Raw genomic sequence first — 22567 nt, 5'->3', positions numbered from 1 at the left:
CATTCCTCTATTTAGGCAGCTCTGTCTTTCAGGTTTATTTGTGTGCCAGTCATACTAAAATTTGCCCTTTTAGCTTCTGCCTTTTGCATGGAACACTTTGACTTTTTCTGAGCTATTATTCAATGTGATTATTCTCAGATTGTTTTGAGAAGGGGGCATGTGTCATGAAGCTTTGTCTTAGGACTCTTATGTCTCAATGTTCATTTAAGAGTGACCTACGGTTATAGACTTAAGGTTTATGTCCCTTGAAAATTCCTGTGTTGAAGTCCTAAGTATGGCCTTATTTGAGATGGAGTCTGTAAGGAAGCAGTGAAGGTTAAATCAGGTCAAGGGTGAGGCCCTGATCTGATGGGTTGGTGTTCTTATTAGTAGAGACACCAGAGCACCCCTACCTCAATCCCCTGCCATGGAACCTTAGTGGAGAAGATGGCATGTGGAACCTTAGTGAGAAGGGGGCTATCTGCTGGAACTTTCACCTTAGATTTCTAGCATCCAGAACTATGAGGAAATAAACTTTTATGATTTAGAACATGCAGTCTGTGTTATTTTGTTACACAGCCAGACAAACTAATACACTAACCTTTTGTTACATTTATTTGATCTTCTAGTTTGTTTTCTTAGACACTGGCAATCTAAGAAGAGTTGTCAGATGTTAGGTTATAATTGTCATATCCTTGCAACTAATTTCTTCCCTTTTAAGACCCGGTAAAGTTTTGTAGTTAGAAGAGACCAGATCTTCAAACTGTAATAGGAGTTAGGAAATCAGTGCAGTAGGTTGCAGCTGGCAGTTTTTTAAATGAAATACATTGCCTATAGTTTTGTGAAAGTTGTATTTCCAGAGTATGTATGTATGACTGCGTGTACTAGATCAAGATATAAAATGTGTTTCTTACTGTAGGTTGTGGTAAAAGATTTTAAATCTGTTGCTCTAATCTAAGATAATCTCTTCAGATATCCATGGCAGGTGAATATTGTTAGAATTTGAAGGAAAAGGAGGACCAAGATTGTGGACTCTGAGGGTTCAGAGTTCTGGCCTAGAGATCTGAACCCCAAAAGGGAAAGATACAGGGGAGAGGAGAATAAGTCAGGTATATTCATGAAACCAGCAGTCTTGGAGGGTGGGGATGGATGGGTTAAGTGACTACAAAGGCCAGTATAATGTGCTCTTGTTGGACGAGTTCAGGGTACAGTGAGGTTCTGTGGCAGGGGACTGTCATGGTCATCCACAGGGATTCAGGAGGACTTCCCAGAGCAAAGGACATTTATGAAGAGACTTGTTTGTTTAGTCACTAAGTCACGTCTAACTCTTTTGAGACTCCATGGACTGTAGCCCACCAGGCCCCTCTGTCCATGGGATTTCCCAGGCAGGAATACTGGAGTGGGTTGCCATTTCCTTCTCCAGGGGATCTTTCTAATCCAGGGATTGAACCTGCATCTCCTGCATTGCAGGCAGATTCTTTACTGCTGAGCCACCAGGGAAGCCGACTTGAGTCTTAAGTCAGCGTTAATTAGACAGACAAAACAGCATGGGGGTCACATGAGGGGTTAGGTAACTCATTGAATAGCCTCCAGTTGGAGATTATTTAGACCGTATGTCCTAGGTAGCAGGGCTCCATTCTGCTATAAACATAGTCATCTCAGGCAGTCTGCAGAAGCTGGCAACAGCCAAAAGTGGACTCAGACAATCAATCAGCTGGCGGACTGTTGCCGAGTCCTAGAAGCGAGGACATGCCTTAGGGTAGTGCCAGGATGTGGCTGTGGAAATGCAGCAAAGGAAGAATCAATGAGGCCTGACCATGTTTGGGGTGTAAGAGGCCAGGGAAGGGAGGGGCACCTTTGACTCGTTTTGAGGTTCAGCACCCAGGGAGATCACTCATTACTTTCCTAGCAGTAGAGAACATTCAAGAGCAGTCAGCTTTGGGAGGGAAAGTGATGGGGAGATGTGGATCTTACATCTTGAGTTGCAGAATTCATAACGCTCTTAGGGCAGCTTTTCAAGGAATGGCGTCACTAGAAGAGCATTTTTCATGATTCATAGGTAAAGTTTTCCATTTGTTTGGCCTTTTTTTTTTTTCCCTTTAGAAAGCTCCCAACTGTTGGGTAAAATATTAGATGTTATTGAAATTCAGCAGATTTTATTATTCTAAATCCAGGAACCTATATATTTTCAATATTTTTCTCAGCTAGAACATGAAATTGTTACTTACCTTGACTCATAATCAGGTTTTTAAAAAAGAAGGTGGCAAAACAAAGATTTGTCTGTTTATAAATCAGGTATCAATGTATTATATATTTACATGATGAAATGCCAGGTGGTTGCTTTGAATTAAAAGCCTTCGCAATTCAATTTGTACTTCCTTCAGAGCCTCCTCAACCCACTCTGTTTTCTTTATTCATGGTCATTATTCTACAGTGACTTTTGAGAAGTAGTTTCTTAGAAAGAGTACAAATTGGATTATTTCTCTTTATTGGATTGAAATTCTTAACTAGGCTTTCCGTTAATGAACTATGGTATCCATGTTAGGCAAAAAAAGGCTAGTTGGATTCTTTAAGTGTTTTGGAATTGGAGTCATCCATGAAAGCTTCCCTAACAACTCAGGCAAAATTTAGTAACAACCATGAGAATTCATACGAGGGAAAAAGTGGCAACAAGAGGAATTTGAATTACACATGATAATGCCAAAAAACTTCATTAATCTTCCAGTGATACTGCTCAAGATAAACTTGACTTTCAGTTCTGGGATATATTCTTTATTCAGCAATTGGGTCTTCCAGGCCCAGCACGGCAGTGGTCCTAAGGAAAAAGAAACTCCCCTTTGACGGTTTATAGAACATTCTGCTTTGATATGGAACCGTGTCTGGAGCGTGAAAAGAATTTTCTTTAACATGATAAGGAGAAAAGATCAGGCTTGTTTTTGATGTTCCGACACTGATTTGACAGTCTTTACAGCTATTTTCAGTTCTGACCTGACTCCTTTTTCTCTTGCTAGTTTAAGATTGGCAGAGAATGGTGGACGTGGATCGATTACAGCCGCTTCCAGGAGCTCATTCAGGAATATGAAGATAGTGGCGGATCAAAAACTTTCAGCGCAAAGGATTATATGGCCAAAACTCCTCACTGGGCCTTGTTTGGTGCCAACGAAAGGGGCTTTGATCCCAAGGATACCAGATATCAGAGAAAGAATAAATCAAAGGATATTTCTGGATGTTGAGATTGTCTGGATTTAGGATACCGAAGGACACAAACCGATGGCTGCAGAAGGTTCTCAGACTCCACTGTGATTTTTTTCCAAGGACAGGTTACACAAATAATATTTCACATAGAGAAGGGTGTGAGGAAGAACATGAGGCCACAAGTCATGTCCCAGGGCTCGGGAGAGAGCAGCCCCACTGGAGTGCCTGGGACTTGGCCTCACCGTCTCTTTCCAGCACTCAGTCCCTTTTCTGAATTTACTTCTGAAAGAAAATCATCTTGAGGGGGAAGTCCATAAGCATGATTAGTTTTGAATTACAACTAGGAAGACTCGCTGGAACGCCATCCATGGGAGTGTTGTGCAGTGTGAATTTCTGTTTCTCTTCCCTCACTGTGGGCTATTGGTCTTCTGTCTATTGTACTACCTTGAGATCCACGTGTCTGCTCACCGTAAGCTCTCCATCCCTTTCTTACGTCTGAAGATAACACCTCCTGAAAATAATTTAAATTGTCATTATTCTCAATTATTTTAAATACCACATAGATTTCTTTAAATTTTTGCTTAGTTCCAACCCTTAAGAAATTGAATTAGATCTAGAACTGTACTAGATTTCATTGTTCCCATACAAATTGCCATAGAAGGTAGCATGTGAGCTAGAGTAGAATAAAATCTTCTGTAAGAGGCATTGTCATAGGATGTCACTGAATAATTAGTCTCACACACTGTGAAACAGTGAGTACAGTTTGCTTTTGCTTTGAAAAGTCAGCATGTAAACTCATCGCTACACTTGTAGGTTTCCATCTTCTTTCACTCTGGTGCCCTAGCTGCTTTCTGCCATGTTTTTTAAGGCTCAATTTTTTTTCTAGTTGAAAACATCACTAAACACTCAGTAATTTTTTTTACAAGTATTAGTTATTTTAAAAATTCCTTTATCCTAAAAATCTAATAAATTATCTTTTGTAAAGACTTGGACCACACATTTTCTTTTGAGAGCTTATTTTAAAGATGCTTCTAGTCCTGTGTCTCTAAGCCCCATCAGACCCAACCCCCACCCCCCATATTCTCTGCTGAAGTTAATAATGATATAATCTACCTACTCATTTAGTTGAAAACCGGGCACTGCATTTATATCTGAGTGATAGAGTCAAAACATGTCTCTCTGTTGTGCCATACGGTGAAATGCGATGTTCTTCTTCAGCCCACCACAGCTTCACATCCCATGTGCTGTTAACTCCTGAGACAGACAAGGGACGGGAGTGATCCAGGCCAGCGAGGCAAGATCTCAGTGGAGCTCGGATGTGTTAGTGGTCCTTGAACAGAGATGGAAAATCACCATGAAGTAGAACAGTGCTGTATGGTAAGAGCTCACGCTGTGGAGCACACAGATGGGCTGCTGTTCGTGAAGTTAACCGAGCACACAGCTATTGGAAACACTTCAGGGGCTGCTGTGAGGAGCAGGGCAGGTGCCAGTGCCTGTTTGACTTTGGACTGTCCCTCAGCCTCCTTTTCAACCGGGCACCTCTGCTTTTACTTTTCGTGCATTGAGGTTCTGCTCACAATTTAATTTGAATGAAAATATTTTGTTGTTTCAAAGGAAAAACACACAACGAACCTTTCACCTCCCGAATGAACCCTCCTGATGCCATTAGCTTTAAGTGCATAAATGAGCAGTTTTTCTCCCCCTGCCATCCAGGAAGTGTTTGCTTTATATTTTTAAAAATAGCATGGCATATTAATCCTGGTTCACAGACACAGCAGAAAAATTTAAATGCCTTGGGGAAAAAAATACAGTAGAATCCGTGTGAAAAAAAATTCAGTGTTTGCTGAGCAGTATTCAAGTAGAAGAGATGCAAAGGTTGAATGTTCTTAGAAGGTGAGCTGCTTAGAAAATAGCATTCTAGATGTCCAGTGGAAGTTCTTGTTGGAGTTTGAGCCAGTGATTCCCACATTCTGCTGAAAAACCAGCCAGGTAAAAATAGTTACAAAATTCTAGAAAAATCATTATTCAAGGAAAATCCCTTTAGAAGATACTAAATCATGTTGTCTAAAATAATTAAGACAACAGGAAACAGATCAACTTCCAAAATGACAGAGTAAGAACCTCAGTGAACTTACTCTCCCTCTAAAACAGTGAAAATATGAGCAAAACAACTGAAACCCGTGACCCGTAGCATGTGCGCTTAGTCACCCAGTCGTGTCCAACTCTGTGACCCCCGTGGACTGGAGCCCGCCAGACTCCTCTGTCCATGGGATTTTCCAGGCAAGAATACTGGAGTGGGTTGCCATTTCCTCCTCCAGGGACTCTTTCTGACCCAGGGATCAAACCTATGTTTCCTGCATTGGCAGGTGGATTCTTTACCAGTGCACCAGCTGGGAAGCCCATGAACTGTAGACCTCTTGACAGTTTAACCAAAGCTTCACCATGAGCTGAAAATCATCTATTAAGAGAAACTACTGAACCTCAATGAAAATTAACAGTTTACTTCTCATCAGAAAGCATAGAGGCCAGAAGACAGTGGGATGATGTCTTTAAAGAGCTGGAAGAAAAGACTTCCTACCAAAAATTCTTTATCTAGCTAAATTTTCCTTCAGAATTAAAGAAGAAATTAAGACATTTCCAGATAAGCAAGAAGTAAGAATTCATCACCAGCAGACCTGCCTACAAGGAGGAGTCCTCAAGCCTTAACGAAAATATGTTAGCCACTAACTTGAAACCATGCAAAGAAATAAAGAACATTGGTGGAAGTACCTATGTAAGTTTTATAAAAGATGATATAAGTGTATTTTTGTTTGTAACTCTCCTGTCTGCTTTATAAGACAATTGTGTAAAGCAATATTTATAAAAACTGTGTTAATGGACTTAGAATGTATAAAGATGTAATTTGTATGACAGTCATAGCACAAAAGGAGGTGGGGAGGGGAACCAAGTTATATTGCAGCAAGTCTTGATTACCCACTGTTGAAACTGAATGTGTTTCCAAAGTGAATTGTTTTAAGATGCTAATTGTAATCTCTAGAATGGCCACTAAGAATAAATTTTTAAAGTTACAGTAAACAAATTTTTTGCTTCCAGTTTCAATGTGTGGATTTTTAACCCTCATACCAAACAGTTTTCCAATACCAGCCGGGTGTCCTCCATTTCAGCTTAATTCTGACATTGTCTGCCCCCCAGCTTCAGATGCCAGTCACAAGTCCACTTTGTCAACTGTGCTTCTGATCAGCTAGAAACACAGGTGTAAACTGGAGGCTCCCTTGGATTTGATTAATGTGCTAGAGCAGCCCACAGAATTCAGAGCAACATTTCACTTACTAGATTACTGGTTTATTATAAAAGGATATAACTCAGAAACAGCCAGATGGAAGAGATACAAAGGGCAAGATATGTGGGAAGACAAGGCTTCCATGCCTTCTGTAGGCACACCGCTCTCCCCAAATCTCCATTTGAACACCAGTCTGGAAGCTCTCCAAACCCAGTTATTTTGGGATTTTATATAGAGGTTTTATTACCTTGGCATGGTTGATTACATCATTGGCCATTGGTAACTGACTTTAACCTCCAGCCCTTCTCGCCTCTCTGGAGGTCCAGGCATGGTACTGAAAATTCCCAACCCTCTAATCACCTGGTGGGTTTCCCTGGCAATGAGCCCCCTTCTTTAGCTACCTAAGGGCTTTCCAAAAGTCACCTAAACATAATGAAAGACTGCTTTTGTTGTTATTGCTCTCATCACTTAGAACATTCCAGGTGTTTTAGGAGCTCAATGCTAGGAACTAGGATGAAGACCGAATATATATTTCTTATTATAAATCACAGTGTCACAAAGAAGAGAATTTAAAAGGTATACTAGAAAATACCTGTTTAGCACAAAAGAAGACAGCAATAGGAATAAAACAACAAAGATCTAAGACATTCCAAAAAAGCAAAAATGCCAAGCATAAACCTTACCTTATTGGTAAGTATATTATGTAAATAGATGAAATACCCTCATCAAAAGAGGCAGAATGTATTTTTCTTCTAAATCCAATTATATGCTCTCTATAATAGACACATTTTAGATTCAAAGACTAAAGGAATTGAGACACATATACCATGGAAGCAGTGACCAAGAGAGAGCTGGAGTGACTGTACTAATATCAAAAACATAGACTTTATTTTTTATTTTATAAAATTAATTTATTAATTTAATTGGAGGCTAATTACTTTACAATATTGTGGTGGTTTTTGCCATACATTCACATGAATCAGCCATGGATGTACATGTGTTCCCCAATCCTGAACTGCCCCCCTCCTCCCTCCCCATCCCTTCCCTCAGGGTCATCCCAGTGCACCAGCCCTGAGCATCCTGTCTCATGCATCGAACCTGGACTGGTGATCTGTTTCACATATGATAATGTACATGTTTCAATGCTATTTTCTCAAATCATCCCACCCTCACCTTCTCGCACAGAGTCCAAAACACTGTTCTTTACATCTATGTCTCTTGCTGTCGCGCATATAGGGTCATTGTTACCATCTTTCTAAATTCCATATATATGCATTAATATACTGTATTGGTCAAAAACATAGACTTTAATACAAAAAATTATTACTAGGGACCAAAGAGATGTTTTACAGTGATAAATTTTAATTATTATAATTATTTATAATTGCATCTTAATAGAAAGATGTAATGAGCATGTAAGCATGCATGGACCTAACAATAGAGCCTCAAAATTACGTGAAACAAAACCTGACTGAATTGACGGGAGATGATTCAGTAGTAATTGGAGACTTATATAACCCACTTACAACAATGGATAGAACAACTCGGCCAAAGACCGACAAGAAAATGAGATTTGAGCAACACTGTGAAGCAAGTACACCTAACAGGCCTCTTAGAATACTCCACCAAAAACACCACCTCAAGTGCCCATGGAACATTCCCCAGTAATAGACCATGTGTTAGGTCATAAAACAAGTCTCAACAAATTTAAAAGGGTTGAAATTATACAAAGTATATTCTCTGACCAATGGAATGAAGTTAGAAATCAATAGCAAAAGAAAATTTGGAAAATTCATAAATACGTCGACATTACCCAACATCCTAAACAAACAGTGGGTCAAAGAGGAAGTCACAGGGAAATTAGGAAAGACTCTGCTGCTGCTGCTAAGTCACTTCAGTCGTGTCTGACTCTGGGCGACCCCATAGACGGCAGCCCACCAGGCTCCCCCGTCCCTGGGATTCTCCAGGCAAGAACACTGGAGTGGGTTGCCATTTCCTTCTCCAATGCATGAAAGTGAAAAGTGAAAGTGAAGTTGCTCAGTCGTGTCCGACTCTTAGCAACCCCATGGACTGCAGCCTACCAGGCTCCTCTGTCCATGGGATTTTCCAGGCAAGAGTACTGGAGTGGGATGCCATTGCCTTCTCTGAGGAAAGACTCTGGAATGAATGAAAATTAATATAAAACATACCAGAACTTATGGGATGCTGCTAGTGTTGTGCTTAGAGGAAATTTTATAGCTGTAAATGCCTACATTAAAAAGAAGATACATCTCAAATTAATAACCTGACCTTCCATCCTAAGGAACTAGAAAAAGGAACAGCTAAACCCAAAGTGAACTAAAGGAAGAAAGTAATAAACACTAGGGCAGAAATAAACGAACAAAAGAAAAGCAAAACAAAAAATTAGTGAAGCCAAAAGTTGGTTCTTTGAAAAGATCAACAAAATTGGCTGACCTTTAGCTAGGCTCATCAAGAAAACAGGAAAATGCAAATAGTTAAAATCAGCTATGAACACAGTTTTGTAAATATACTAAAAGATATGCTTTGTGATTATACTAAAAGCTATACTGTACAATTTAAGTGGGTAGATTTTTCAGTATATGAAATATATCCCAATACAAGTGTTTTAAAAACACAGAGGCAAACTTTAATGTTTATGAAACCAATATAAGATAAAATCAATGGAAATTTAGGAGAAAAATTATGTATTTTTATGTTTATACTAAATACCAAAAAGTCAAATGAAACAGAAATCTCAGAAGAAACCTTGAGTGATGAAGGCCTTTCTTGACCAATGGCTTCTAACTTTCTCACGCATTAGAATCATCTGGGGGGCGGTGTGTGTGTGTGTGCACTCAGTAGTGTCCGACTCTTTGCAACGCCTGGATTGCCCACCAGGCTTCTCTGTCCATAGGATTTTCCAGGCAAGAATACTGGAGTGGGTTGCTACTTCCTACTCGAGGGGCTCTTCCTGACCCAGGGATCAAACCTGCGTCTTTTGCATGTCCTGTGTTGGCAGGCGGGTTCTTTACCACTAGCGCCACCTGGGAAGTCCCGGAATCATCTGGAGGGCTTGTTAAAAAAAGATTTCTGGACCTCTAGAGTTTCTGATATTGCAGGCGTGCAATGCAGAAGAATATGCCTTTCTAACAGTTGCCTGCGTTTTACAAATGCTAAGAGACCACACTTTCCGAACCTCTCATAGATACAAAAGTGGTGTAAGAGTTACAGAAGTCGGGGGAGGAAGAACATTGCAGATAGAGGACTGAGCATGCTCAAAGACCAGGTAGGGAAGGATCGTGGCACCTTTGAGTAGCTGTAGGCAGGCCACAGTGGCTGGAGGATGCTGCAAAAGCTGTAGGAAAGAGCCTGGCCACTCAGGGGAACCAGGGGAACAGAATGGTGATGACTCAGGGAGATGTAGGCCAGTCCAGGCCCTAAGAGCAATTATGCAAAGGAACAGCGTGATTAGATTTGCATCTTAATACGATCACGCTAGCTTCTGGTTGGAAAATGGCCTGGAAAGACCAAAAAGGGAAGGCGATGGAGTGATAGGTATTCTTGCCGATCAGGCCAGAGGTGATTGCCCAGGAGGTAGCCTTTCAGCAGTACCTGTCCTTGTGTGCTGCCCTGGTGGTTGGAATGGAGGAGAGTGGGTAGATTCGAAAGAGACCTTAGGAGGAAACAGTGATGGATTTGGCCACTGATGGGTGGGGGAGGTAGAGAGCAGGGAGACAGGAGGGATGAGTTGTCAAGGATGACTCCTGGGTTTCTGGCTTGAGAACAGGAGAGATGACGGTGCCACTCTGCAGGCTGGCTGAGACTGGAAGGGGGCCAGGCCTGGGGGAGATCCTGAGTTCGTCTGTGGACATGTGGGCTTGGAACCGCCCAAAGCTTCCAAGGGGAAGGTTGAGCCAGCAGTCAGGCATACAGGTCTAGGGTAGAAGAAAGGTATGAATAGTCATTGGTGTAGGTTATTCTTGGAGAAGAGCCAAGTATACTTCTTATACTTAAGAAGAGCCAAGGTCACCTTAGAAGAGAGTGTAAAGTGAGGAGTGGAGAGGTCACACCTCTAGAACCTCTAGCAGGTAGGCATGGGACAGAAAAGAAGGTCCCCTGACATCTTCAACACAGGAGACAGAATAACCTGACCTGTGGAACCACAGAAACCTGTGGTGAGGGGTGGGGATAGATCAAGAAAAGACTGGAAACAGTTTCAGAGGCAGCAAGAAGTGAGTCACCAAAGAACATCCCTTGGATGGGGGTCCTGATCAATACTTACAGGGCAGTGTGCCCACCAGTGAAAGTATTTGAAGGCTTTTTTTAAAAATTACTTTTTATTGGAGTATAGTTGCTTGACAACATTGCGTTAGTTTCTACTATACAGCAAAGTGAAACAGATATATTTATCCATGTTAAAAGTGCAAGTCACTCAGTTGTGTCCGACTCTTTGAGGCCTCATGGGCTGTGCATGGAATTCTCCAGGCAAGACTACTACTAGAGTGGGTAGCCATTCCCTTCTCCAGGGGATCTTCCTGACCCTGGGATTGAACCCGGGTCTCCGGCATTGCAGGCAGACTACCATTTGAGCCACCAGGGAAGCCCATATGTATACATATAGCCCTTCTTTTTTGGATTTCCTTCCCATTTAGGTCACCACAGAGCACTGTGTAGGGTTCCCTGAGCTATAAACATTAAGTTCTCATTATATATCTATTTTATACTTAGTATCAATCTGTAGAATCTAGAAAAAACGGTTTAGATAATCTTATTTGAAAAACAAATAGAGATACAGACATAGAGAACAAACAATTGAAGACTTTTTACTGACAGAAGATGTTTATGATATAATGCTGAGTTTAAAACTCAGAATACAAAATCACAGTTATCATCGTAATTATATAAAAATCCTATGTATGAAACAACCAATAAATGAACATCTATTATTTTAATTAGTCTAGCACTGTAAAAGGTATGAGGAAATGTGTTTTCTACCTTGTGGAGTCAGCCTTTAAGCTTTTTCTTTAAATAAGATCCTGAAGTTGGAATTCAGCCTATAGTTGGAGTTAAATCTATTCAAAACAGCATATTTTGTCAGCTGAAAGATTATTTACTCTTTTTTGTTTTTCTTTCAGTGTGTTGGGTTGCTTTTTTCACTTTTTATTTAAATACAAATTGATGAACCCTTCCTGGGGCACCGTTGATTTAATGCAAGTTGGCAGTGACTAATCTCATTGGCTATTAGCCTGTGTGATGTTCTTGTCCTTTACTGATTTCCTTTCATTCAATATAATAAAGTATGTTACTCTCATGACTAGGTTTTCAAGTTGTTTGGTACAGTTGTAAATTTCCTTGCCTTTTCTGGAGAAAAAGACCCTCTTATTTGGAAGGAGCTCTTGCACGGTTAGATTTCTCCTCACTGATTTCAGGAATTCCAGCCTCGATGTTAGAGACCTTCTAATGGCCACAGCCCTCAATTTAAGGCAAGTAAGTTTGCAGTGGACTGTGAGGGAAGCTGCCCATTTCTTGGTGAGAAAGGAGCGTGTATTTGCAGAAAATTGGACTAGGCAGACCTTTTGTGATTCCTTCTCTGGTCTGGTCTAAAGTCTCTCAGTCGTGTCTGACTCTTTGTGACCCCTTGGACTGGAACCCCCCAGGCTCCTCTGTCCATGGGATTCTTCAGGCAAGAATATTGGAGTGGGTTGCCATTCCCTTCCTCAGGGGATCTTCCCAGTTCTGATCAAGCACTATGACACTCCAGCTAACGCTTTCACCTTCCTCCTTATTGAGGAAGCAGATTGTGTAGCTAATTAACTGGCTCTCACTGAGGACTACTAGACATTTGTACTCTGATTGCTGGCTAAGGAGAAGTGGGATAAAATCGCTTGGACTGTGGAAAAATTGAAGTTTTTTTTTTTTTTTAAGCACCTGGTCCCTCCCCTCCACGCTCTGCCAGGAGGAGCCTGCAGTTCCCTGATCTGCCCATCACTTGGGCAGGAAAGAGGGCCTGGACTGTCCCCCAACACAGGACCCCAGCTCAGGGAGGGATTAGCAAATGCCAGTCTCACTGTGTTCACAACCCCGCCCCACCTGCCTCCAGAGGAGGGGGAGGTGAGGCCATAGAAAGAGGGCTCAGGAGCCTCAGTCTGGGGCAGCGAGGCGGAAGGGGCTTTGTGAGATTATGCCAAGAGGGTTAAGCCCACCTGAGTACTGCTTTGAGGGTATTGGGCACATCTGGGTTAAGCAGGGGAGCCCTGTGGTTAGGTTATGGTGTCTGCAGGGTGCCAGGTGGGCTTGGAACTGTTGCCACTCACCTGCTGTGCACAGCAATAGGGATTCCTGGGGCAAGGCCTTACGTAAGGCCTTAATCCTGGAGAAGGAAATGGCAACCCACTCCAGTTTTCTTACCTGGAGAATTCCATGGACAGAGGAGCCTGGTGGGTTGCAGTCCATGGGTCGCAAAGAGTCGGACACGATCGAGTGACTAACACTACTACTAAGGCTTTAATGGCCAGGAATTTGGGCTCTTCTGACTTGTCTCTGAGCTGGCCCCTTCCCAGGGGGCCAGGACTCAGCACTTCCTCGGTAGCACAGTCAGCTCCTGAGCCACAGTGTGGGAGCTGGGGACAGGGGTTCAGCCTGAAAAGCAATGCCTCGTGTCTGGGGGATGGTGAAGGTGAAGATGTCCCTGGCGGGGAGGGCGCAGCTCAGAGCCTGTGGATGCAGATTCTTGGTAAGTGTGTGCCATGTGGTTGGGGTTGGATTGTTTTTCCTGGCAGATAGAACCCAGCAGTGTTCATCAGTCTGCACATGGTGCTGGGGAGACACAAAATCAGAGAAGTAATTCCTGGCCATTTACTGAGAACCCTGGCTTCCTTGGTGGCTCGGAGAGTAAAGAATCTGCCTGCAATGCTGAAGACATGGGTTTGATCCCTGGGTCGGGAAGATCCCCCGGAGAAAGGAATGGCTGGTTACACCACTCCAGTATTCTTGCCTGGAGAATTCCATGGACAAAGGGAACTTTGCCTGGCTATAGTCCATGCGGTCGCAAAGAGTCAGACACAACTGAACAACTAACACTTTCCTATTGATACCAGAAAACGTTTATCAAAAGTCCAGACTCTTGTTCAGCGCATTCATAAGAATGTAGGCAAGGAACAAAAAACTCAAACACACACGCTGAGGCTGAGGAGCAAAAAGAACAAAGAAGCAGTTTATTGAGGCAAAAGCAAAGGACACACTTTTCGAGTGCAGGCGTCCTCGAAAGTAGGGGGTACATGGCAGAGTTGTTGATTCCCCCCTTTTATCTTGTTTTAGGCCCTTGAATGGAAGGAGGTCATTTGATTAGGAGGTGGAATATTCACTGGCAGGAGAGTCGAGGTGAGGCCTCAGTGGCACCAGGTTGCATCTGTGCGTTTGTCTCCTGAAGCCACCATTACATGCACTGTGAGAGCTGTTTGAAAAGCCATGATCAACCTAGACAGCATATTCAAAAGCAGAGACGTTACTTTGCCAACAAAGGTCCATCTAGTCAAAGCTATGGTTTTTCCAGTAGTCACGTAGAGACTGAATGTGAGAGTTGGACTATAAAGAAAGCTGAGCCCTGAAGAACTGATGCTTTTGAACTGTGGTGTTGGAGAAGACTCTTGAGAGCCCCTTGGACTGCAAGGAGATCCAACCAGTCCATCCTAAAGGAAGTCAGTCCTGAATATTCATTGGAAGGACTGATGCTGAAGCTGAAACTCCAATACTTTGGCCACCTGATGCGACGAACTGACTCATTTGAAAAGATCCTGATGCTGGGAAAGATTGAAGGAGGAGGAGAAGGGGACGACAGAAGATGAGATGGTTGGATGGCATCACCAACTCTATGGACATGATTTGAGTAGGCTCTGGGAGTTGGTGCTGGACAGGGAGGCCTGGCGTGCTGCAGTTCATGGGGTTGCAAAGAGTCAGACACAACTGAGCGACTGAACTGAACTGAACTGAACCCAAGAGCTGTTTTTCCTTAAAGTGTCTCTCACTAGTCGAGCAGCCACAGGTGGAAGGTTGTTCAGGGTCGTCAGCAACCTGTGCAGTTTTATTGCACATGCTCCACGGTTTTCATGGTCAGAGTTTATTGTTCAGATGCTACAGAGGTTCTGTTTTAGATGCCATTCCTCCATGTGTCATGGCCTCAGGAAATTTGAAGCGAGGAGGTGGCTTTGCCTTCTGCCTAATTTTTATGCATGAGGAGGCTGTCCTTGGGCCCAGTCCTGTCTGTCCTGCCTCATTATATGCCAGGCTGTAGGCATGACCTCTGCCTCCAGGCTTGGGGGTTAAATGGCAGGCCCTGGCAAAAGCTATAACTTTCTGCCTCACCTCAAACTCTGTCCAACCACCAGGCAGGCAGCAGGAGTAAAGGTTCTCGAATGCACATCTGACTGTGTCCCTTCCGCTTAAACCTTCCCATGCCTCCTCCAAGCCCACTGTCAAGTCCACACTCCTCAGCCTGACTCAGCTTACCACCTGGTCCTGGAGAACAGCTTATGCCACTGCTTCATCCCTAATATCCAGCCCCCTGACCAACTCCTGCTCAGCTACTAGACTCCGACTCCTGTGTTTGTGATTAACCTCATTCACATTACTTCATTGGCTAGCTGGTTCAAGTATACATTGTCCTTGAGTTTTTTTCACCCCAGTTTTTTCACCCAGAGCTTTTCAACACATTTGCAGAATTCATAGCCTTTGGCAGAGCATCCTTATTCATATTGCCCTGTCCTGAGGGTTGGAGTCTTGGGGTGGATTGTAATGGTCCCCCAAGGACATGAGCCACACTGAGCAGGTTCGCTTAGATGCACATGCTCAAGAGTTCTGACCTCTGGATTTATGCTCAAGTCACAGTACGTTATTGATCACTTGGTACTTGAAATGATTGATAGTTGGAGATAAAAATTTTCACGATGCTTGATTTTTAGGTGGTTTTGTCCTCTAATTATTCTAAACTGCCATAGATAGAAAAAGATGTTTGTACCGTAGAGTCCCTAACTGCTGTCATGTCATGAAAGCATGTAGCACTTAGCATGCTCTCTGCTACTAGTAGCAGAATTAATGGTTCTGAACTAGTGGTTTTGAACAATAGGGATTTTTATTGTTTCGTGTAAGCAATCTGAAAGTAGGTGGTTCCAGGTTGAATCTAGGGATGAATAATCAAAGACTCAGGCAGTTTCCAAGCTTTACACCACACCCTCTAGATATACTGACTTTTGTTTTCAGACTGTTGCCTCATGGTCTCAAGACGGCTGCCACAGCTCCAGGCATCACATTCTCTCACTGTTGTATTCAAAACCAGGTAGGAAAAGGACAAGGCAGAGACCTCTCTTCTGTTGAGTTGCTCTATTAATCAAAAAAGGAAGAACACCTTACAGACTTCTCTTTAAGTCTTATTAGCCATAATGGGTCATTTAACAACCTCCAGGTGCAAGGGAGGCTGAGAGTGCAAGTGTCTGACATTTTCAGTCTCCAGTGTGAGAGATGGGTGAGGGAAAAAGTGGACAACTCCATCTGCCACAGAGAATATATATCTTGCATGTGTATGTTATGCACCCACCAAAGAAGTACAGAGCACCTGCTAAGACCCAGGTTCTTGCTGTGGGTGCTAGAAGCGAAGCTTCACATCATCTGACTCAGTCCCTGCCCTGTCCTGGAGAGAAGCTGTATTCATGAGCCAGAGATTAAAAATCAGCAAATTAAATGCAAAATACTCTCAGAACTCCTAGGAGCAGAACTGAGAAGCATCTTGGTTTTGGAGAATGGAGAGCTTCATGGAAGAGGTGACATTTGAACTGTGTCTTAAAGGATGAATAGGAGTTTACCAGGGGGAAGAAACAAGAAAAGGCCATTTCTGACCAGGGGCAGCAAGGGCAAATTCAGAGCTCTGCAAAAACCTGCTCTGGTTTTATTGGCCACCACCTCCTCCATCACCACCCTGGCTCTGAAGGAGTGCCACCCTTAACCAGAGCTGAGCCTCAGGGCCCATTTGGCTGTTCTGAGAGTGGCAGTGATGTGTGTTCATTCAACTTGGGGAGTCTTCATTCAGAAGGACTGAAGTCCTTCAGGCCTGCTGTGGGTGGTATGGGCTGCTCTGTGGGGGCATTTGTTCTTCGTTCAACCCACAGTGACACCCCCACTGACCCTCACCCACTGTGTGGGGGTGGGGGGATGTCTTGCAGAGCCTGTGCTCTTAGTCTCTCTCTGCACCCCCGCCCCTGCCGGCCCTGACATTGGCCATATGACCTGAACCAGGCAGTGGCTATGACCGCCCGCTGGGTATGGTGATGAGTCCAGATGTGAACAGGAGTGATTGAAGGCCTTCCGTGGATTTCTTGAAGTCCACCCTGCAGAGGCTGATTTGAGAGATGGAGCCTGAGTCCTGCCAGGGCTCCAAGCCCATATCCAGGCATCTCTCTGCACAGCTTCCCTACGCATCCCATTATGAGAGCGACAAATCACCTTTCCCACTTGGGTTCATTGGAGCTGGTTTTATCACTTGCAATAAAGTCTTGGCTAATCTACTAGCACACATCATTAGTGAAAGCACACTGTCTGCCGCCTGGCTGCCACCTCTGCTGGTAATGTCCCGGTCCCCAGTGAGGTCTTCTCTTCTGTCTTACTGAGTCTGGTTGGAGGACGAACTCCTGGGAGGGCTGGCTCGGCGTCTCTTCTCCCATTTCTCCAAGACCTTCCCTTTGTGGCTTCTTTCGCTCCAAGCCAGCCAGTGGCCCAGGGGTGCAGGTCCCTGTCATCCCACTGCTGTGTGGGGTCCATGCCATCCAGGAAGTTCCCCCATGCACAGCTGGAGCCTGTACAGGTGATAAAACTCCCTCTGCCTTTCACTGTCACTCCTCTGGGACGTTCACACATTTCCCTGGGCCTGTGGTCCACTCGCCAGGGGAGCCCATCACCTTGCTGACATGTGAGCCAGAGCACGGAGGCCCAGAGAAAATCAACACTTTATGACCTCATCTGACCCAGGAGCTCCCTTCTCTGGGCAGCCCATCTCAGCTGGAGTCTCTCCAAGCTTCGTCAACAAGATTACCCTTTACTCAGATCAGTGACTTCTCAACTCCTCATTTTCTTCTCCTGAACACAATACCCTCCTATGGAGATTTCCCTGGTCTAGTGGTTAAGAATCTGCCTTCCAGTGTAGGGAACCCAGGTTTGATCCCTGGTTGGAAAACTAAGATCCCACATGCTGCAGGACAACTATGCTCACTCACCACAACTACTGAGCCCAAGGGCCACAACCAGGAGCCCATGCATTGCCACAAAAGATCCCACATGCTGTAACCAAGACCCAACACAACCAAAAATAAATTAATTAATTAAAATAAATCTGATTCAAGCTGAATTCCTTTAAAAAAAAAAAAAAGCAAAAAACCTATCCAAGGGATTGGCAAGCCAGGCCCCATGAGCCACATCTAGCTTGAGTCCTATTTTTGTACAGCTGCAAAGGCAAGAATGGGTTTTACACTTTCAAATGGTTGAAAAAAATCGGAAGGGTGATCCAGGTGGCGCTAGTGATAAAGAACCCACCTGCCAATGCAGGAGATATGACACTCGGGTTCGATCCCTGGGTGGGAAAGATCCCCTGGAGGAGGGCATGGCAACCCACTCCACTATTCTTGCTTGCAGAATCCCATGGACAGAAGAGACTGGCAGGCTACAGTCCATGGGGTTGCAAAGAGTCGGACATGACTGAAGCGACTTAGCACCCAGTATGACATTTCATGGCATGTGAGAATCATATGAAATTCACATCTCTGTGTCTATAAGTAAAGACTGATTGCAATGCAGCAACGCCCATCTATTTGCACATTGTCTGTGGCTGCTTTCACACTGCAGCAGCCGAGGGTGAACTGCTGTGACAGAGACCATAGGGCTTCTCGGTGCCTAAATGATCTACTGTTTACAGAAGATGTTTGTAGACCCTGCTGTATCCTTTCCCCTTTGGTTTCTGGTGACTTCTGTTCCACCCAAGTCTCCCAGAGAAAGGCACACCCCTCATGCTGCTCCAGTGTGGGGACTTCGAATTTTCAGGGGACAAGAAGGAGAGCACAGCTTAATCCCAAAGACGTTATGGTCAGTGCTGATGTTTCAGACTTTGGAGGGGACTTCTTGGGGGAGAGTGGGCTTCTCATGCCCTTCAAATGACAACATGCGACAGTGAAAGCTTCAGATCCAGAGGCCAGTCCCAGGGCGGCTGCTACTTCTACGACCTTCCAAGACAGCTTTGGATGCTGTCCCACTAGATCCCCCTAGGCTGTCCCACTGGCTCCCTAAAGAAAGGCTTAGATCCTGCCCCTTCCTGGGCTAACCGTCAATTCTGCTTTGCTGTAAGAATTCAGAAAACTAATAGGGACTTTGGCCCAGCATGTCTTTGGGACATGATGGCAACCTCCCACTAATTTTCTCTTTGGAATCCCAAGTCTTTAGACTCCCACAGTCTCAGCTGGCCTGGTCATGAGCCAGGGTTACCCCAGGTTCCATTCTGAGACCTAAGGTTTGCCACCACTTGTTCTTAACTGTCGGCTGACTCAGGAGGCACAGGTGAAACTGTCAGGCTGGGTACCCAGGGAGCATCTGAACTAGAGATGGGCAAGCGTAAGCACCACTGATGGGCTGATCGGAGGAGGAGACCACAAAGGTCCTTCAAGGTGCGTTCAGCTGCAGGTAACAATCCTGTGTCGACGGTGGTGTAAGTACAGCAGGCACTTAATCATCTCACATGGTATGGCATCTGGGGGTGTGCTCTGCATTTTCTTTGGCGACTCAGTGATACCAACAGGACTCCAATTCTTTCTCTTTCTGTTTTACTGTCTACACAATACAGTCACCATAGCTCCAGGCGTGACAGCCATATTCAAAGGCAGGGAAGCCAGGGCAGCAAAAAAACTTTATGCTTGCTTGGCTCTTGCCCTTCAGAGAGTGAATGCCTTTCCCAGAAGCCTCCAGCAGACTGTGGCCAGAATCATCTCTACCAGGTACTTGAGCAAAATCAGGATTGTATGAGCAGGAAGCTGGGGGAGATGTAGCCTTGACAGCTCCCACCCTTCATGGCTACCAGACTTTCTGGACCAATGAGAAGTCAGCCCCTTCTATTCATCTCCTGCTGAGTCTTGCCTTTGGAAGGTACTGTTGGAGGAGTGAGATGTGTGTGTGTGGGGGGGTGGGCAGGATGCAACTCAATGTTGGGTCTGACACACCTCTCAGCACCCTGCAAGGAGGAGGGGAGTCAGAAAGCTGGGTACCCAAAGTAACTTTTTCAAAAGTCTTCATCCACAAGGGCTGTAAAAAATGCTGGGATTGTTGGGACTTCCCTGGTGGTTCAGTGGCTAAGACTCCGTACTCCCAGTGCGGGCTCCCAGGTTCAATCCCTGATCAGGGAACTAGATCCCATATGCCGCAGCAACTGAGAATTCCCATGCAGCAGCTAAAGATCCCACGTGCTGCATCTAAGACCTGGCACAGCCAAATAAATATGAAAAAACAAATTTCCTGGGGTTGTTGGATAGAGACCTAAAAGGCAGGAAGGTTGGGCTTCCCAACCCAGCCTTCCCTTCTGCCCCCTTCTCAGGTCACTTAAGTATGAAATGGTGGTTTGTTGTGAGTGGGGCCAGGCCAGCCTCTTGCTGATGGAGAATGCTGGTGATATGGGGTTGTCACGATGTCAGGCGGTCTGGTTCTCAGAGCAGGCAATTTCCCTTCCCCCAGCCAGCCTCCCCTCTTCCCAGGTCTCCCCTACTTCCACCAATCATCTCAGCAGGACCCTGCTCTCCTAAGAGGGTGGTCAAGAGTTGAGTGTTTGTCCTTGAGCAGTTGAGTTTGTGATCACAAAGTTATCCTTCCCTAGGAGGTCATCCCATTTCCCAAACCCTCCTGGCAGGGTTTCTGGGACTCATCCATGGTTTGTTCCCAGGAGTAAGGAGGTTTCCTTCTTTTTGGGTTCTTTCTTGTTCCTTTGCCTGGGACAGAGCGGGAGGTTCCCGGAGGTGACATTTCAATCTATCTTCTCCAGGACTAGTCGGCCAGAGGTCTGTCTGGGTCTGTCTGCTGCTAAGGGGCCAGGTGCAGGCCATTAGGTAGAGCCCTAGCTGGCTGTTTTTTTTTTTTTTTTTTTTAAGCCTATTATTTTAATTCCCAAAGCTTTTACAAGGAACAGGCAGCAAATACAGCAACAGCAGCACACTCTGTCTGCCTCCTAATTATGACAGTTCATGACTCAGAATCTCAAATTGGTCATTTCTTTGGCCCCAGCATCGTACCCGACTCTTCCCCACATCCCCTCTGAAAGAGTCAGCCCGTCTTGCAGGAGGAGAGGATGCTGATGTAATTCATCATGTTACAGATATTATGTGTGGGGTGGAACAGCGATGCTGTCTGCTGCAGGGCAGGGGGTGAAGAGAGGACTAAAATTTATTTCATAAAAAACCAAGAGAAAGTCACATCAAGCCCTCATCCCTGCACACTCCTTTTACTGTGCTCTGTTTACCAAAGCTCCTGTGTGTTTATTTAATATTATTGGAAAATAAGAAATACACCCCCCATCACTGCCTCACACAAACATGATTAGAAATAAAGTGTGTTTATAATGCTTTTAGATTTTCTCTCCTTAACCCACCACTTCTCTGACCTGGTGAGGTGTGGACATTGTTGGGGGTGGCGAGGCAGGCATCGGGGTGCTTCTTCATGTGCAGGGCAGGCTCCCTTCTCTCAGGGTGCCAAGGCCCCCGCCACCCTCCTTCTGTGGTTAAAAAGCTTTCCAACCCGTTCTCTATTTCATGAGCGTGTCCCTAGTCATTTCAGGTTTCCCCCAAGCAACAACTGGAAATTTTCCCCTGAAATCAAGCTTCATTTTTCCCATCCTCATGAATAAAAAGTCAGGCAAGGTGAAGAAATCCTCTTTCTCACCTCCAGTTAGTTCTCTGCCTCGTCTGCTCTGCCCATGCCGCTGAATCCAGTTCAGCATAGTCCCCGGGCCAGGTGATTCTCACCCAGGCTTTTCAACTCCCCTTTCTCTCGACCCCACACTGTGACCTCAGCCTTCCCTCGCCCCCTTGGGTCTTGATCACTTCCACGTGGATGGCTCCAACCCTGGGTTCCCTCTGAACCATGAGCTTGTTTAGCCAACTGTCTTTGAGGTACTCTCATCTATTTTTTTTTTGGCTGCACCATGCAGCATGTGGGATCTTAGTTCCCTGACCAGGGATTGAACTCAAGTCCCCTGTATTGGAAGCAAGGACCATTGGACCACCAGGGAAGTTCCAAGGTTCCCTTACCTTGAGTCCCCTCCCACCCTCCCTTACAGAAGGATTAGCTGTTCACCCTTCAACACATGTCCAAGATAGTAGGGCCCCTGAGGGGCCCTCCATGCCCGCCACCCCAGGGAGCTGCTCCTTTGTATACAAGTCTCATAAGGTCCATTGCATGTGGAGTTCTCTTATGGTCTAAATGTTTGCCTCCCCTGCCCCCGCAGAGAGAGACTGTGTCCCCATCACCTTCCCTGACAGTGCCCAGCTCTGGGCAAACCTCTTGCAAAGTCATTATCACCTGTGCGAAGAGTAATCATAGGAATGATTTCCTTTGGCAGACTCACCAAATAATAGATTTCTAACCTCCCTCATTACTTCCCCTCCCTCCTATTTAACCAGTTCTCAGGGCCCTAATATCTCACAAGTCCTTCCTAATGGGCTCATTTCTAAAATCATTCTCTTTTTTAATAAGTCAGGGGTAACTTGCCACGTCTATCACTAATGGCCTCTTTCAAAATGCCTGGGCACCTCACTTGGTTTTTTAAAGGCCTTAAATGGTTTTCTGAGTTTGAGCGGGACCAATTTTTCCTTTTACTGATCTGCAGCAAGAACATTTCTGAATGACTCATAATATCTGTATCGCAGTTCTCTTCCAGTGGATTAAAAATATTTTGTACCTTTGATATTTTTTGCCCTGATATGTGGTGTCTGCAGACCAGGATCCTCTTTCAAGGGACTGTATCTTCCTTGAGGGCCACGGTAGTTTACATGATTTGTGCACATATTCACTGCCCTTCTCTGGGCCCATCTCTTGAGCATCTGC

The 22567-nt window shown here is 44.7% G+C and overlaps 1 protein-coding gene across 1 annotated transcript in view; it reads left to right on the top strand.

Moving 5' to 3' along the window:
* LOC147345037 (S-adenosyl-L-methionine-dependent tRNA 4-demethylwyosine synthase TYW1) overlaps positions 1-6253 on the top strand; it is a 148374-nt gene extending 142121 nt beyond the window's left edge. Inside the window, exon 16 of the mRNA XM_086374693.1 lies at positions 2991-6253. Within this exon, the coding sequence (XP_086230819.1) occupies positions 2991-3212 (222 nt within the window). The 3' untranslated portion in view covers positions 3213-6253. The remainder of the gene's footprint in view (positions 1-2990) is intronic.
* Positions 6254-22567: the final 16314 nt, after the last annotated feature.

This window comes from Bos grunniens, chromosome 25 (genome assembly GCF_055505025.1).
Source record: "Bos grunniens cultivar Pamir isolate PY7600 chromosome 25, Bosgru_T2T1.0, whole genome shotgun sequence".
In the NCBI taxonomy this organism is placed as follows: Eukaryota; Metazoa; Chordata; class Mammalia; order Artiodactyla; family Bovidae; genus Bos; species Bos grunniens.
The sequence above is the reverse complement of the archived record's forward strand: the minus strand, read 5'-3'. Positions and strand labels throughout refer to the sequence as shown.